General features: G+C 37.8%; 1 protein-coding gene across 1 annotated transcript; it reads right to left on the reverse strand.

Moving 5' to 3' along the window:
- Window positions 1-284: 284 nt before the first annotated feature.
- Window positions 285-14,071, reverse strand: LOC140237374 (succinyl-CoA:3-ketoacid coenzyme A transferase 1, mitochondrial-like). The gene is made up of 11 exons (XM_072317309.1): window positions 13,990-14,071; window positions 13,145-13,280; window positions 10,750-10,899; window positions 9,225-9,392; window positions 8,334-8,441; window positions 7,669-7,786; window positions 6,809-6,903; window positions 5,704-5,825; window positions 4,723-4,798; window positions 3,857-4,027; window positions 285-3,215 (listed from the first exon to the last, which is right to left on the reverse strand). Exons 2-11 carry the CDS (start codon window positions 13,226-13,228, stop codon window positions 3,078-3,080), a joined length of 1,230 nt encoding a protein of 409 aa, XP_072173410.1. The 5' UTR covers window positions 13,229-13,280; window positions 13,990-14,071; the 3' UTR covers window positions 285-3,077.
- Between the last annotated feature and the right edge of the window lie 843 nt (window positions 14,072-14,914).

Below are 14,914 nucleotides of genomic sequence, written 5' to 3' on the forward strand. Positions count from 1 at the left end.
AAACCGATAAGTCCATTTTTGAAGATTTTGAAGTACGGTCTCTGTCATAAAGTACAAAATAATACCTTTTAATTGATATATTGGTCATTACATATCAAGGTATATTTTTGAAGTTGTGGTCAAAAGAAGCAAAAATTTTCTTATTATTCTCTTTATTTTTCTTGACCATTAATCGCAAATATCTCCATTTGACAAATATGGACTTATCGGTTTTTGCAAACAAACTCTTCATATATATATATATATATATATATATATATATATATATATATATATATATATGACATCTGTGCACCTTCATGAAACAGTAATACAAATGACATTATGCAGAGTGTAGGCATCATAGTCATTCCAAACAAACATACAAGCAAACAGAATCATGCTTTGCATGATGGGGAAAGCAAAATAAAACATTCAGTCCTGCAGACTGCAACAGCTTTATAGTGATTACAGCATTTCTTATGAGAGAGGTCTTTTCAATTATTCAGCCAAACAAAGTTACCTCATCATTATCTAGACCATTCATGGTACACTTTTGTAGAATTATTCAATTTCTATATTCATTGAAAGTTCTTGCTGTTTCAAACTTTGTAGTACAGTAGTCTCTGATTACTTGGGACTCCTCTCTCTGGTCGATCAAATATGCAAATGCATCTATCGCCTGCAAAGTGCAATACAATATCACACCCTTTTATTACATTTTGTACTGTCTATATCTATACTGAATGGACTGACAACAGTCACTGGTCCTGATGACACAGTCCCTACATTTGACTGATATGTTCTTGGAATAAAGCTCAAATTTAACAAAACTTGGTCAAGATGAGATTAGCATGCATGGTTGAAATAGGCACAAAACACATTGATGTATGTACAAAATACTGTGATTTGATGAAAAATAAACATCTCTCAAAATATTTGTTGGGATACACTGGGGAAAATAACAATTGCAAATGATGCTGTATACTTGCACAATATCACTCTTTTCAGACAGTTGTGACCACATTTAGGGCAAAGTTTGTATGGTTTTAGCAGCTCTTTGTAAAGTTGACAATTGTGAGTCAGTTGGACATTGCTCTTCAGTGTAATTGACACTGAACCTCTCACTGCAAACTGTCTCACCATGTGCAGACATTGGCAACCACATCCAGAATAAGATGTTCTCCCATATTAACTCATTTCCTATTACATGTACACTTGTGACCCTTTCTTTAACACATTCGGAACATCTGCTCTATGATTTGATAGCATCTTTAAAAAATAAACTCCCATTCACAATCACAGAGCCATTATGATGAGGTCAGAATACTGATGAAACAATGACATAATTTAGCTTCAAAAAGATTATGAACATATAGAACAGAGATAGAAAGCCATGACCACATTATGCACAAGTTTCATAATTTTGCTTTCCGATGTATTGCATAAAAAAGTTTTGCTGTCTCTTTTTAGGCTTGTGGCAAAGTATATAATATCAATATAAATTATCAACAATTTACACAAGACTTTTAGCCCTTCATATAGCTCTCTCCAACTTAAGGGGCAAGTGATAATTAGTCTATTGATACACAGTATCTTGTGACCATGTAAACCTACTATCTTATCCGTTTAACTAGCTCTAATCCTTACACATCTCACATATAAATACCCTGACAACAATACCTCTCTTACTCCTTGCAAATTCACAATAATAATTTGCTGGGTTTTTTTTTTTTTTTTTTTTTTTTTTTTTTTTTTTTTTTTTCAGTCTATCTTATCTCTAACTTTGCTGAAAGATATGTTTCTTTCTTTTCCTTTCACAATTAAGAAAATCCAAAAACTAAGTCCTAAATTGCTGTCCACTGATATTTATCAAAAGAGATTGATTCTACTTTGTGCACTTGTAATGACAAGTATTTGCTTTAATGTAAATAGAGTGCTGATATATTCATTTACAAACTTAGATATTTAAGGTCTAATAGTGAAATATTTCCCAGTTGATAATGAATTAAATCTTGGTGTAGATTTCTTGTTGAATGTTTTTTATCAACATCTGTGTAACACACATGATTTCAAGGTTATTCCCACTACAGAAAAAAAAAAAATGATACAATGATCACTCAGAATTTAGAAGTGAAACTCAATTCAATGTTAGACCGAATAAATACATTTTCCACAACATACAGACACAGGTCCATTTTTCAGCATTTGATAAGAATTTACTGTTATTCAATTGTAAAGTGTGGGAAAAAAATCCTTCTTGCCTTCCATTGCAGTTTTCTGGTAACTGACATTTTTCAACATTATCGATAGTCACACAATATAAATAAAAATGACAAAGGGAGAACAAAAGGGCGGAAATGCAATTTCACTGCTACACATTCCTCTAGCATTGTTATTGCTTCATCTTCAAATAAAATGAACAACAATCTTGTCACATGAAGTCATGCAAACAAGAACTCAGATTACTACAAATCACTACTACCACACATCCCTTATGTCAGCTAGGAATCACTTAATGGGGCCGATCTGATTTGAAAAGTCATATCTAAACACAAATGATGTCATAACATAGTCACACATGATTAAAGCCTCGCTCAAAACATTCATGTGAACATTGACAAAAGCCACACACACCTTAGTTGTAAATACTTATGGCCAGGCTTTGGCAGAAAAAAAAAATCTCCAAACTCCAAATGGCAGCATTTCAGCATTGACTAATAAACAGCCATTTTGTAGGTGATGGGTACAAATTTTTGAAAACCTTCCAGGGAACAGCCTTTTCATTGATATCAACACATCTGAGTGGGGAAGGCTAATGGTTTAGGAGCACAAAAATTGTCCAAGTGGCTGGGGTACGAGGCTTTCCCTGATCACGGATGATTGATGTGGCACTGACACGTACACTTCAAAGAGGAATACAGCGAAAATGTATGCCAATTGACACCAAATATAGTCATTCATATACGTCAAACACCTGTTCTCCTTTTCTCCTCTTTCTGATTTTCCACTGACACCGTTGACCCTTCACCTGTTGATGAAATGCAGCAAAGTTTCTTTGGCCGGTAATATCCCCCAGGGGGTTATCGTCACACCCCTCAACTCTGTGCCATGGGTTTGAGGTCTTCGGCCACCTCAAACTCGCATTCAGTGTGCTCCACGATGTCCTCGACTGTGACTCCGTCGGCGATTTCAATCAGCGTCATGCCCCTCTCCTTGTCGATGTCGAACACGCCCTGAAACGAGACACACAAAAAAAGAGGTTAGCAAATTCATACAGACTTCATAGATATCATAGACATTCACTTCTTAATTGGCCCAGTCACACTTCAATTACCAAAATAACCTTGGTTCCAAGTCAAATGCAATATAGGCGATAACAAATTGACGACAAAAGAATTAATTGACCATGTGGCATGGTTTCTCTTCAAAATGTCCAAAAGAGAACCAAGGTAATTATCTCCATGTCCAATGCAAGTCATATATTGCTGCTACTGGAAACACTTACCTTGCTGTCATCACAGATAATTTTACAGTATACCATGCAAAAAGCAATTTCACATAAGACAGGCCCGGACAAGAAAACCCTAAATTAAATGTAGTGTTCCAATCCAGTAAGTTATACATAAGTCAAGATGTATCAATTGCATCCTTCACAGTATTTCCATCTATTATATTTCAAGAATAAGATATGAGGGACATTGAAGCTTTGCAGAAAGTGGTTCGACATCGAACTTCCAAAGGACAGCATTAGACACAAAAGTTCAGAATATAACCACAAGACATAAAATGTTAAAATAAAAATGAATTACCAGTAGGTTTACTTTGCTGTACAAGCTCTGCAGCTGAGTGGCATGTGATGGTAATGCAAACTCACCATTTCTGTGATGAGCCTGTCCACACATCTCGTCCCGGTCAGGGGCAAGGTACACTCGGACATGATCTTAGGCTTGCCCCCCTTGGCTGAGTGCTCCATAGTGACCACCACCTTGGTTCCGGGGGATGATACCAGGTCCATGGCCCCGCCCATGCCCTTCACCATCTTGCCCTGTGAGAGAAGTGACAGCTTTTTGTCAAGCACCATCCTGCAATGCCTACATACAATGTGAAGGTGGTTCTTTGATTTGATTGAAGTGGATAACAAGAGACTTACGACCAACCTTCAAAATATTTCATTAACTTCATGTAAAAATGAAGGGGGAAGTGAATACATCAACACATCTGCAAACATTACAGGAAAAAGGAAGTTTGACACTTTCTTTGCACAAGATAACAGCAAACTCTGTTGACTGCAGACTGTAAATCGTTCAAATGCATTGCAATTAAACTTTGACAGAACTGTACAAGCTAATCACTAAACCTACTGGTTTGCTCTTGTCATTGGTAGCAATGCCATAAAACAGTGGGAAAAAGAATGTGAAATTTACAAGCTGCTGAACGTGGGGTGGAAATATGTGTAGTTTCTGGACAACACCAAACAGTATGAGCGCATATAGATATTAAGAATACAAGAACACTCCGGACATATCTGGACAAGTGGCCAGAAGACCTTCATTCTTTTTCAGAAGGAAAAAAAAAAAGTTTTGTCTGCGTCTTATACATGAAAGCGCCTCATACACCAGAATTTACTTACTTAAAAGGCACTTCAGTTTCTTAAACAATGCATAAATGCATTCACTGTGTACTTGGATGGAGAAAATCTGGTTTCCACTGAAGTGATAAAAGAGTTCAGAATTCACTCACTGGGATCATCCAATTGGCTAGATCACCATACTTGGACACCTGCATGGCACCCAGAACAGTCAAGTCAATGTGACCACTGAAAAAAGGGAAAATTAGATACGGTGTATGTTTCTCATAAATGAATTCTGATACTGTGAAAGTGGAAACTTTTGTGCAAGTGATTCCTTATAGGGCTGGGCCAATTTCTGTTCAGCACATTTGTTGAAGAATTTGTGGACGAGTATATCTTCGTATAAACTTTAAAATTCCAAAATACTGTAAATCCAGCAATATTTGTGGCATGAGACTTTTTGGAATCACCACTGGCATTCAATGCATTGTGTAGACAAAAACTTTTGCATGCATTTTACTTCTGTGAATCTTGACTCCTCAAATAATTTACAAAAGTTTCATGCAGTTTCCAGTTTTACAATAGTTGCATGTTACTACAGACCAACCAAGTCTCATGAATTTGATGTGAGACTCATGCCTCAGGGGACTCTCTTAGCTCACTTGCATGACAAGCCTTTTTCTTGAGCCTCATCAAAAAACCACCAAAAAAGTCACATTCTGAGACAATACTATTTTTATCAGAATAGGCCAAAATACTATATCTAGTATGTACCACATTGCACAATTTACAGCTTCAAAATGCTATAGCTTTATACTGGGTGAGGTGGGAAGGATGGACTAATATATCACTCTGATGCTCCATAGGCAAAAGAACATTCACTAGTGCTTTGTATAACTCATCAAAAGGAAAGAAATTGTTTCATAAGTAGCGCAAGAAGTTACAGCAGTGGAAGTACTATAAATTGATGACTTTTGCCGTAATACTACTGCATATGGTATTAATCATCATTATAATTACGTTCCTCACACTACTACTTCTACTACTACAAGTTATAACGTGACGAATGAGAAGAAAAACATATGATAATTCAATAGTAAGCAATGAACACAGCAAAACAGATGGTTCTTAGCTTGATGACTGTGTCTCACCCCCTGATCATGGCAAACGAGTCGTCGCTGCCAAAGTAGCTGGCTCCTGGTAGGACAGTAACCGTCTCCTTGCCTGCATTGATCAGATCTGGGTCTTGCTCACCTTCCCTGGGAAACGGACCCTGGATATAGTAATAGGTGCAAGGATAATGGTGACCACAAGCTGATAGAACTCAGAACAGAAATGGATACATGAATACCAGTTTGTAAGCAAAGCCTCATACAACTTGCACATACAAATATTACAAACATTACAAACCTATTCATTACTTAAACATGTTAACCCATTCAGGATGAGCTGATTTTGCTATAACACACATTTCCCATAGACATCTGCCCGAGTATTGACCGATTCGGGTTCGTTGAGGGCAGCAGACATTTTGTGGCACTGGGCGCAGCCATGAGCTCAAATTGCGGTGTCTCAGCCGACCCCCCCTGCTCTCCCCCACCCCCCCCCGGGCAACATGTTTATCGCGCACTTGTAACAAAGGTTCGCGCACTAAGCAAGCATTCGCGCACTCAGTACGAGACGCCCATTGGCTAAAGCAACCATGCGTCAGTTTTTCATTCTGCGCATGTGCTAATGTAGGGAGAGGGGTGGGGAGTGGGAAGGGGGGGTCGGCTGAGACACCGCGTAATGGCGCTGCCCATGCCAAAAATACACATAGCGCGTCACAGAATCGGTCAATACTTGGGACTAGTCTTCAACAAGTTAAAACAAAAACCTTGAACATTGGAGTAAACAAGGATCTAACAAGATTAATGACATGCTAGCTAAGTAATGAAAATAATCCAATGGCAATGTAAAGTACACTTGGAACACAAGCACACACCAGTCAAACATCTTCACGGAAGCACAAGTTTGTGATATGAGAGATGCAAAAACCACAGGCTGTTAAGAACTGCACATTGGCATGAAGTGCCACTGTGAACAAACTGCTGTCGAAGTTTGCATTATCAGTGTTCTAAGCGGCTGGAGGCCAGTTTTTAAAGTGTTATATCTGTAATACATTTATTGACTCACAGCGACCTGCTCCAATATGGTGCATTGAAAATTGCAGGAAGAAAGAGGTAAAGGTAAGATAGAGGAGACGTATGAACTCACCAATCCCAGGACGCCATTCTCACTCTGCAGCAAAACCCGGATTCCTGGCTTGATGTAGTTGCTCGCTAGCATGGGTATGCCAATACCAAGATTTGCTGGGGGAACATTTCACATCAAGGACAAAAAAGACAAACTCTGATGATCCAAGCTTGAATAAATCAATCATGAGAAATCATGCTATATGAATTTTACCTCCTCCCCTTCCCCGTCTAAAAGAAAAAAAGATAATAAATTAATATATTTTTTCAAACACATATCTATATAAACACAAAAAATGAATAATTTTATTTTAAAGACAAGATATGATAACGAAGGCTGCACATTAACCCATTTTTTCTACTGGTCTGACCTGTCTGTCAGACCAGTAGGTACCCAGATTTACCATTCTTTGCTGGTCCATTCCTGAAAAAGTTATTGGTCCGAAAGTGATTTTTACTGGTCAGGGACTGTCCGACCAGTGCCAGTGTGCAGTGCTGAATAAAGTAATCATTATCCTGTACATACAGGATAGTGTGCCAGCACACTTCCAGAATCGACCAGCCCTGGTCACACTTCCAAACAGACATTGCAGACAGCTTTATGAAACATCTTACCATATCCAGCAAAAGAAGCAAAGCTGAAATAATAGGTTAAAACAATACTATAGCACAGGGAACATAAGCAACAATACAAAATAATCATGTTTACTGATATCGATAATAACAATAATGTGATAACAATGATAATGGTATCAAGATTTGATAACACACTGCAGATATTGTGGAGTAGAATTACACACCCCTGAAAGAAACCTCTTTCCCCACCCCCCCCCCCCAAGCATTGCCCATGCCACACCCTGGCAAACTCCATTCAAAGGATACCATACATGCCATCCGTGAACTCCAGGGCGGCCCTGCGGATGATCCTCTCCCTAAGCAGGGCTGCTGGGCTCTTGGCCTCCTCTCCGTCGGCAGACTTGTCCTTGGTCAGTGTCAGTCTCTGTCAATATGAAATGTTTGTGGCAATACAACAATGATAATAATAATGATGATGATAATAATAATAATAATGATGATAATAATAATAATAATAATGATAATAATAATAATAATAATAGCAATAATAATAGCAATAATAATAATAATAACAATAAAATGATAACAATTATACTAATGATAACAAAATAACAAATATTACAACACACTCTGAATAAAAATAAATATAAATAAACTATACTAGAACTAGTATTATTGCTATCATTGTTATAAATAGAATTAGCATTATCATAATCAGTATTATCTATCAGTATCATCATTGCAATAAATATATCATTATGGTGTTAACTTTTCTTCGCTTTGACTGCCAATACATGTTTATCCATGGAGTCACATCTCATAATATTTCAAAATAACTAAACCCATCATCACCTATTGAACTTGTGCATGCCTTTATGAGCAGGGCAATCACCACTTGGCTTTCCTTATACACAAGATATACGTGTATCCTCCATCGATGCACACTCCAGCAATCCATTGGATAGACTCACCTCAATTCTCTTGACATAGTTCTTCCCCTGAATGACCTTGTTGACAAAGATACTTGGCACATGGATGTTTTCAGGAGCAAATGAATCTATATCCACTATCTCTTCCACCTGAAACAAAGGGGGAAAAAAATCAAACACAATGACTTAAAATTATATCATAACATACAGCCACAACTACAGTAGATTGTCCAGGCATTGTGGGGAATACAATCCGAGTTCGATGAATACCGTACTATGTGTTGCAAATTTGGCAAATATCGCATCCTTCACCTTATCTCATGCTGTGTTCAACCAGCAATGGCAATCATGTCAACTATTTCTTAATAAAAAAAATAAAACATACTCATCTGGAGAGCTTGTCATGTCCATCACAAAGCACATACCAATGAAATCGGCAACTGGATAACATTTGCTTTTTAAATCTGCTTGCAGCTTTGGAAGTTAGTACAGCTGCACTGTTCTTTACCGTCACTTATGTGCCGTTATGATGATAATAGAATCCATGGTATTCGTCCTCCTCCTTTTCCTTCACTGCTTCGATTTCATTACAAAGCGACTCATCTACTAGTATGTGTATATACAAATATACCCTATACAAAATTGAATTTAAAAAAAAATAATAGAATTCGATTTAGGAATGAGATTACGTGTAAAGATATGAAACAGTAATATATTTTATTCATTTATACAATCATCAAAGATAAAAAGAATAAAAAGAAATCATTTCAGTATTTTAAGTGTAAGCTAAAAATAAAATGCATAAAACAAATCAAGAGTGAAATCAAAGTATGAATTAACATGTCTGCCCTTTACCCTCATTCCACACTACAAACATTTTTATTGTCAAAAAAATTCAGCTCATATCTTGAACAGTCAGTGGCATCAACTCACTTCCGCAATGGTGATCTTGGAAGCCCGGGCCATGGGTGAGTTGAAGTTTCGCGCTGTTTTCCGGAAGATGAGATTCCCTGCCCTGTCTGCCTTCCACGCTTTAATCAATGAGAAGTCACCAGTGATGGCTTGTTCCATGATGTAGTTTATACCATTGAACACTCTCGTCTGCAGGGGAAAAAGTGTGTTTGGCTGACTTGGTAGATTATGGCACACTATACGAAGGGTGAGACTTACTTGTGAACTTGCCAAGATACTCTGTACTCTCAAGACGTACTTCCATTATTATGATTACTATACCCCTGTCTCACCCTGACAGTATAGTCCCACCTTGTATGTGATCGTAGTGAATTTTTTTGTGATGTTTCTTCCACCCAGACCATCAATGTAGTTAGTCCGTCGAATGGCTTTAATTACGTGTTAATTTCACTCAGAACAGTTGTGACTTTACATGTGTGTGTGTCTGTCTGTCTGTCTGTTTGTCTGTCTATTTCTGTTTCAGTGCTTGAAAGAACAGTCCTTCCAAAGAAAATTTAGATGTGCTGATGTGCTAAACATCACAAGTACAACCCTCTGAATATTCTCTGAAAAATCAATTTTCAGTGAATGTTTTCATCATTTATGAGTTACAGTAACATCCTTTCAAAAAATACCTAAATGTGACTAAGCCAAGGCTTCCTGCACATTACATCATCCTTTTATAAAATTGACCATCAATCACATCAGTAATATGTGTGTGACATTGAACAAGCTGACAAAACAAATGTATTTCCAACAACAGGATTGAGTCATATCAAGATCCCTTGACTTACCAATCCATCGTGGCACAACTCATTTATCAAAAAAAAAAAAAAAAATATATATATATATATATATATATATATATATCCCTCACAAGAGGGATGCATATTTATAATTGGAAGGATGGCTGCCCCACATTCTCATGTCTGTGCAGGCTATAATAGCATCACACCACCATCCACCATCACACAACATCTTTAGCAAGTGTGAGAGATTTCAAATCTCTTATGTTCAGAGATCAGTGTACTATTAAAGCCAGCGATACAATATGATCTACACTCGGGGCAAAAGTACACCTTAACACCCGAAAACTATGCTTTCATCCTCAAACTATGCTGGGCCTGTTAGAAATGGGAGACTGATCAAAGTCAATGACATGACTGGGATAATGCATACATGTATGCACCATACAATTTCAATTTGTCCTATCACATTGAAACAAATCTGCCTCTTGTCACATTGTATATGAATCTGAATAGTATATATGAATTTGCACATCACCCCCCGCCTGGGAGAAGGGCCCAAAGCTTGCATGCTAAAAAAAAAAATAATAATAATAAATAAATAAAAAATGCTGATTACAACAAATGAAAGAGCTTCCAAATGCCTATTGAATTATGTCAGAAACCACAATTTGATTTTTCGGTCAAAATTGCCCTTCTGCCGAGCTGGCGACAATGCGAAGTCCACAGCCCATAGAAAATGGAACTTCCCCTCCACTTACCTCCCTCGGATCACTTGTTATTGCTACTGACCCGTCTTCGTTGTACTTGATGGGGGATCCCCCAAGGTGAACCAGGGTGCCATACCCAGTGGGGGTGAAGAAAGCTGGCACCCCCGCCCCTCCTGCTCGTATCCTCTCAGCAAGTGTACCCTTAAATTTAAAGGGAACAAAAACAAAAAAATGTTATGCCCTCATGCGCTCACGTCAAGGGGAAGGCTAGTAACTGATCAGTGGGAATCAGTGGAATTATCATCTATATATGACGTTTTAGCAGCGCATTAAAAACGTGTATTGTAGTCCGCTCAATTTTTACCGTTCAATATCAGAGCTTATTGAACGAATCGCATATAGACCAACATATTAATTTCCCATAGGCTACCGTTGTTACTTGCCGTTCAAGATCACACGATATTCAATTCTGTCTCGTTTATTGCGTGAGCGCTTGCTGAATGCGCAAACGCTTGCTACTAGTGCGCGTCATTTTGTTACAAGCGCGCAAACATCTTGCTAGTTGTTTGTTTCATACGCAGTTTTAGGGGCTTCCCCTTTTCAGCGCTGGGATGGGACTGCCGAGTCAACTTCAAAGACGAGTAGAAGCCGGGTAATTTTGTGCAGTTTATGCTTGCTCTGCTTGATTGTATAGATGATAATAATTACATTGGATGGCCTTGATTCATGGAAAACCAGGGAATATTGCACTCGTTAGGGTCAATATTGCACTCATCTTCGATTCGTGCAATATTGGCCCTAACTCATGCAATATCCCCTGGTATCCCATTCATAGCCATCCAATATAATATAAATGCTGGGAGATGATTGTTCCAATCCTTATGGGATTCATTCAAGAGTTCATTGTATATCTATTGTTGTGTGAAAATGATTTGCTTCAGAATGGTCTCATATTCAAGTAATGTGCAGTTTAATGCTTCCAGGTTAGCGTCCCTGGTCAGTGACGGAGCATTAATCTGCACATTACTTGAATATGAGACCGTTCTGAAGCAAATCATTTTCACACAACAATAGATATACAATGAACTCTTGAATGAATCCCATAAGGATTGGAACAATCATCTCCTAGCATTTCCACTGATTCCCACTGACCAGTTACTAGCCTTCCCCTTTAATTGCACACAGGGGAATTAAATGTTGCCTTATTTTCTTTAAGTGTGTAGGCACTGCTACCTTCAAACAGTGTTATATGAATTCAAACTACTGGTGGCAGGTGCTTATTCCTTCTATGATTTTTAAAAAAAAAAATTATGTCTGTTCACAGCATAGAGGGTATCAACAAGGGGAGCATATATTCATCAAAATAATAATGACTATAATGATGACAATCATAATCATCCAACAAAAAGATGTAAGACCACACATCTGTACAGCCAAAATATAAATCATTGTCAGCCATGCATATCATCTAGGAAGAATTACATACTCAAACCTAAAGACACTGCACAGCACAGAAACAAGGATGTCTGCAACCATTTCGGCCTTTACACTCTCTAGAAAGAGAGTAAAATTTTGGCATTATCCAAACAGAATTTATTTTCATTTGAGCATTACTTCACTTTATAACAGCGATATCATCCTTGAGATGACAGATACTGAATAATACAGGATTGAATGACATTATATCTTAAGACTGTCTCCAAGCTGCAGATATCAGGAGCGTGAAGTAAATGTCATTAACATTGCAGCTAACAGTATCATTTAATCCACTGTCATTATGTCATTATGATATGCCTTTATATGCTATCTATCAACATGTGCACATATACAGAATGCAGGGCTTGACACCAGCCATAACTCAGTGGCCTAGGACCACCAAAGATTAATGTTGGCCATCAAACTTCAAAAACAGCTATGCAGCAAAAATTTTTATCAAATCACTTGCGCAAAAATTTCCACTTTCGCAGTCAGTCTATCAAAAAAGCTGATGGAGTAGGGAGGATCCATGGTGTGCACAAGAAGCAAGTATGCTTTCCCCAGCAATTTTTTTTTTCATTAAAAAAAAAAAAAAATCTATTCACTTATTCATTTATTCATTCATTTATTGAGTCAGTCAGTCAAATTCAGCCATTTTTTTCATACAAGGCCGCATGGCTTTTACTCGAGATCTCTTTTCATTTTCATGCACTATTGACATCAGAAATTTGGATGAAATACTGTAAAACATGGTATATTCGCGGCACGAAATTTTCGCGAATTGGAGCTGACGGCCTTTTTCATGGCATGAAATTTTCGCGAAGTGCCACTGGCGTTCAATGCATATAGTGTAGATAAGGAATTTCGCGTGCAATTTAATTTCGCGAATTTAAGCACTTGCGAAATTAAAATGCATGCGAACATTCCTCGTTTTACAGTAAGCTTGGAAGGACAGTATGAGAAAGCCAACCTGTGGTGTCAGCTCCACTTCTAGCTCTCCGGAGAGGTACTGCCTCTCAAACTCCGCATTCTCGCCAACGTAAGACGACACCATCCTCTTGATCTGCCTCGTCTGGAGCAGCAAACCCAGGCCAAAGTCATCAACACTGGGCAAGAAAGGAAACAAAAGGTGCCACAAGATGAATAAAAAACTTGTAACTAGATAGTTAGTCTGATGTATTCATTTGTCATTGGAACAATTATGTGCATGAGTATGTCATTCACCTTCATATGCTCACACACTTCTTCGACAATGTTTATCACAATTACAACTCACTGATTGATTCTTGTCCGATTGATGCAGCAGGTATGACAATTTTCATGGCTCATCAAAGTGATGCAATTCTTAAAGACATATGCAAGGGAAGATGCTTAACTCAAAAATATGTTTTGGACCAGTATTATTCATTTCATTTAGGATCTGTCCCCTTGGAGTATAGTCACGCTTTGAGCCTACAAAAATGCTTGCCACAGCTAATTCATATCATCTATAAATGGGCAAATTGAAATCATAGCCAATTACTGTAGATGCTGGATATCTTATGGTGGTTTCATATCCAGTAACGTAACAACCCACCAAAATATCGTCCTCCAATTATGCGAGTACTAAGTAACAGAGCAATGTATGTACATGCAACATGAGAAGGCAACAGTCGCACACAAATGTCTAGCCTAGTATGTGCACATGCCAAGCATAACCAAACAGTATGATACTCATGGTCAACTGTCTGGGAAATTGACTTACAATTCCCAATTCAATGAATATTATGCCTGTGAAGTAATTTGCCATCTACGGTATTTCATCTTGCTGCTCACCCTGCATTGTTGCTGACTGCTGTGATGCCTTTGACCCCTGTGTCCAACAAGCCTTGGATGAGATTCTCTGGGATACCACATAGTCCAAAACCTGACGGAAATAATCAATCAAAATTAGAGACCATACATCTGTCAACTTGTTGTCACACTTGAAGTCTAACTCTTATTACAATATATGTACATAGGATTGTAGAGTAGGGAAGGTCTACGGCACATAGAAATGGTACGCATGACTTCAAAAGCAAAATTGTTTTATGTCCACTTTGGGATTTTTTTTTTTTTTTAGTTTTTTGTCATAGTATTTCCACTAAACTGTAGTAGTCTAAGTTCTCAACCACTGACAAAGACACTGAAACTTCAAAACTTCATAACTTTTGATCAAATTGTCTGACTTTCCTCAAACTTTCACTGATGTGTTCTACTGAACTGCTACTCAGTCCACACACATATTGGGGTGAACTTGTCCCTTAATATCTGTCTGCTTTTGCACACACTTTTAAACCTGTCGATTGCACTGGAATCACTCTTTATCCATTCTCGAAAGGATTAAATCTCCCTTAAACGTAGGACATAGCCCAACCAATTTATGTTATATGGAGTTATAAGAGTTTCATTCACAGCTTTCAATACCCTTTCTTGTAAGAACAGTTCATATGCAAAATTTCAAAGATGCTAGATACAATACTGTCTTTGGTCTTACCTCCCACTAGGATGGTCGAGTTGTCAGGAATCTCTTTGACAGCGTCAGCAGCATTTTCACAGAACTCCACATTCAATTGTTGTGATGTGGAGATGCATCTTGCAAAACTCTTAAAACAGAAGAATGGATGGGACATATAAAAGAAAAGAGAAGATTAAATAGTTGATGAATTCCATTTACATATTTCAGAAGTTCTTCATGCAATATCATTCTTGAATGTTCAGA

This window comes from Diadema setosum, chromosome 13, assembly GCF_964275005.1.
Source record: "Diadema setosum chromosome 13, eeDiaSeto1, whole genome shotgun sequence".
NCBI lineage: Eukaryota > Metazoa > Echinodermata > Echinoidea > Diadematoida > Diadematidae > Diadema > Diadema setosum.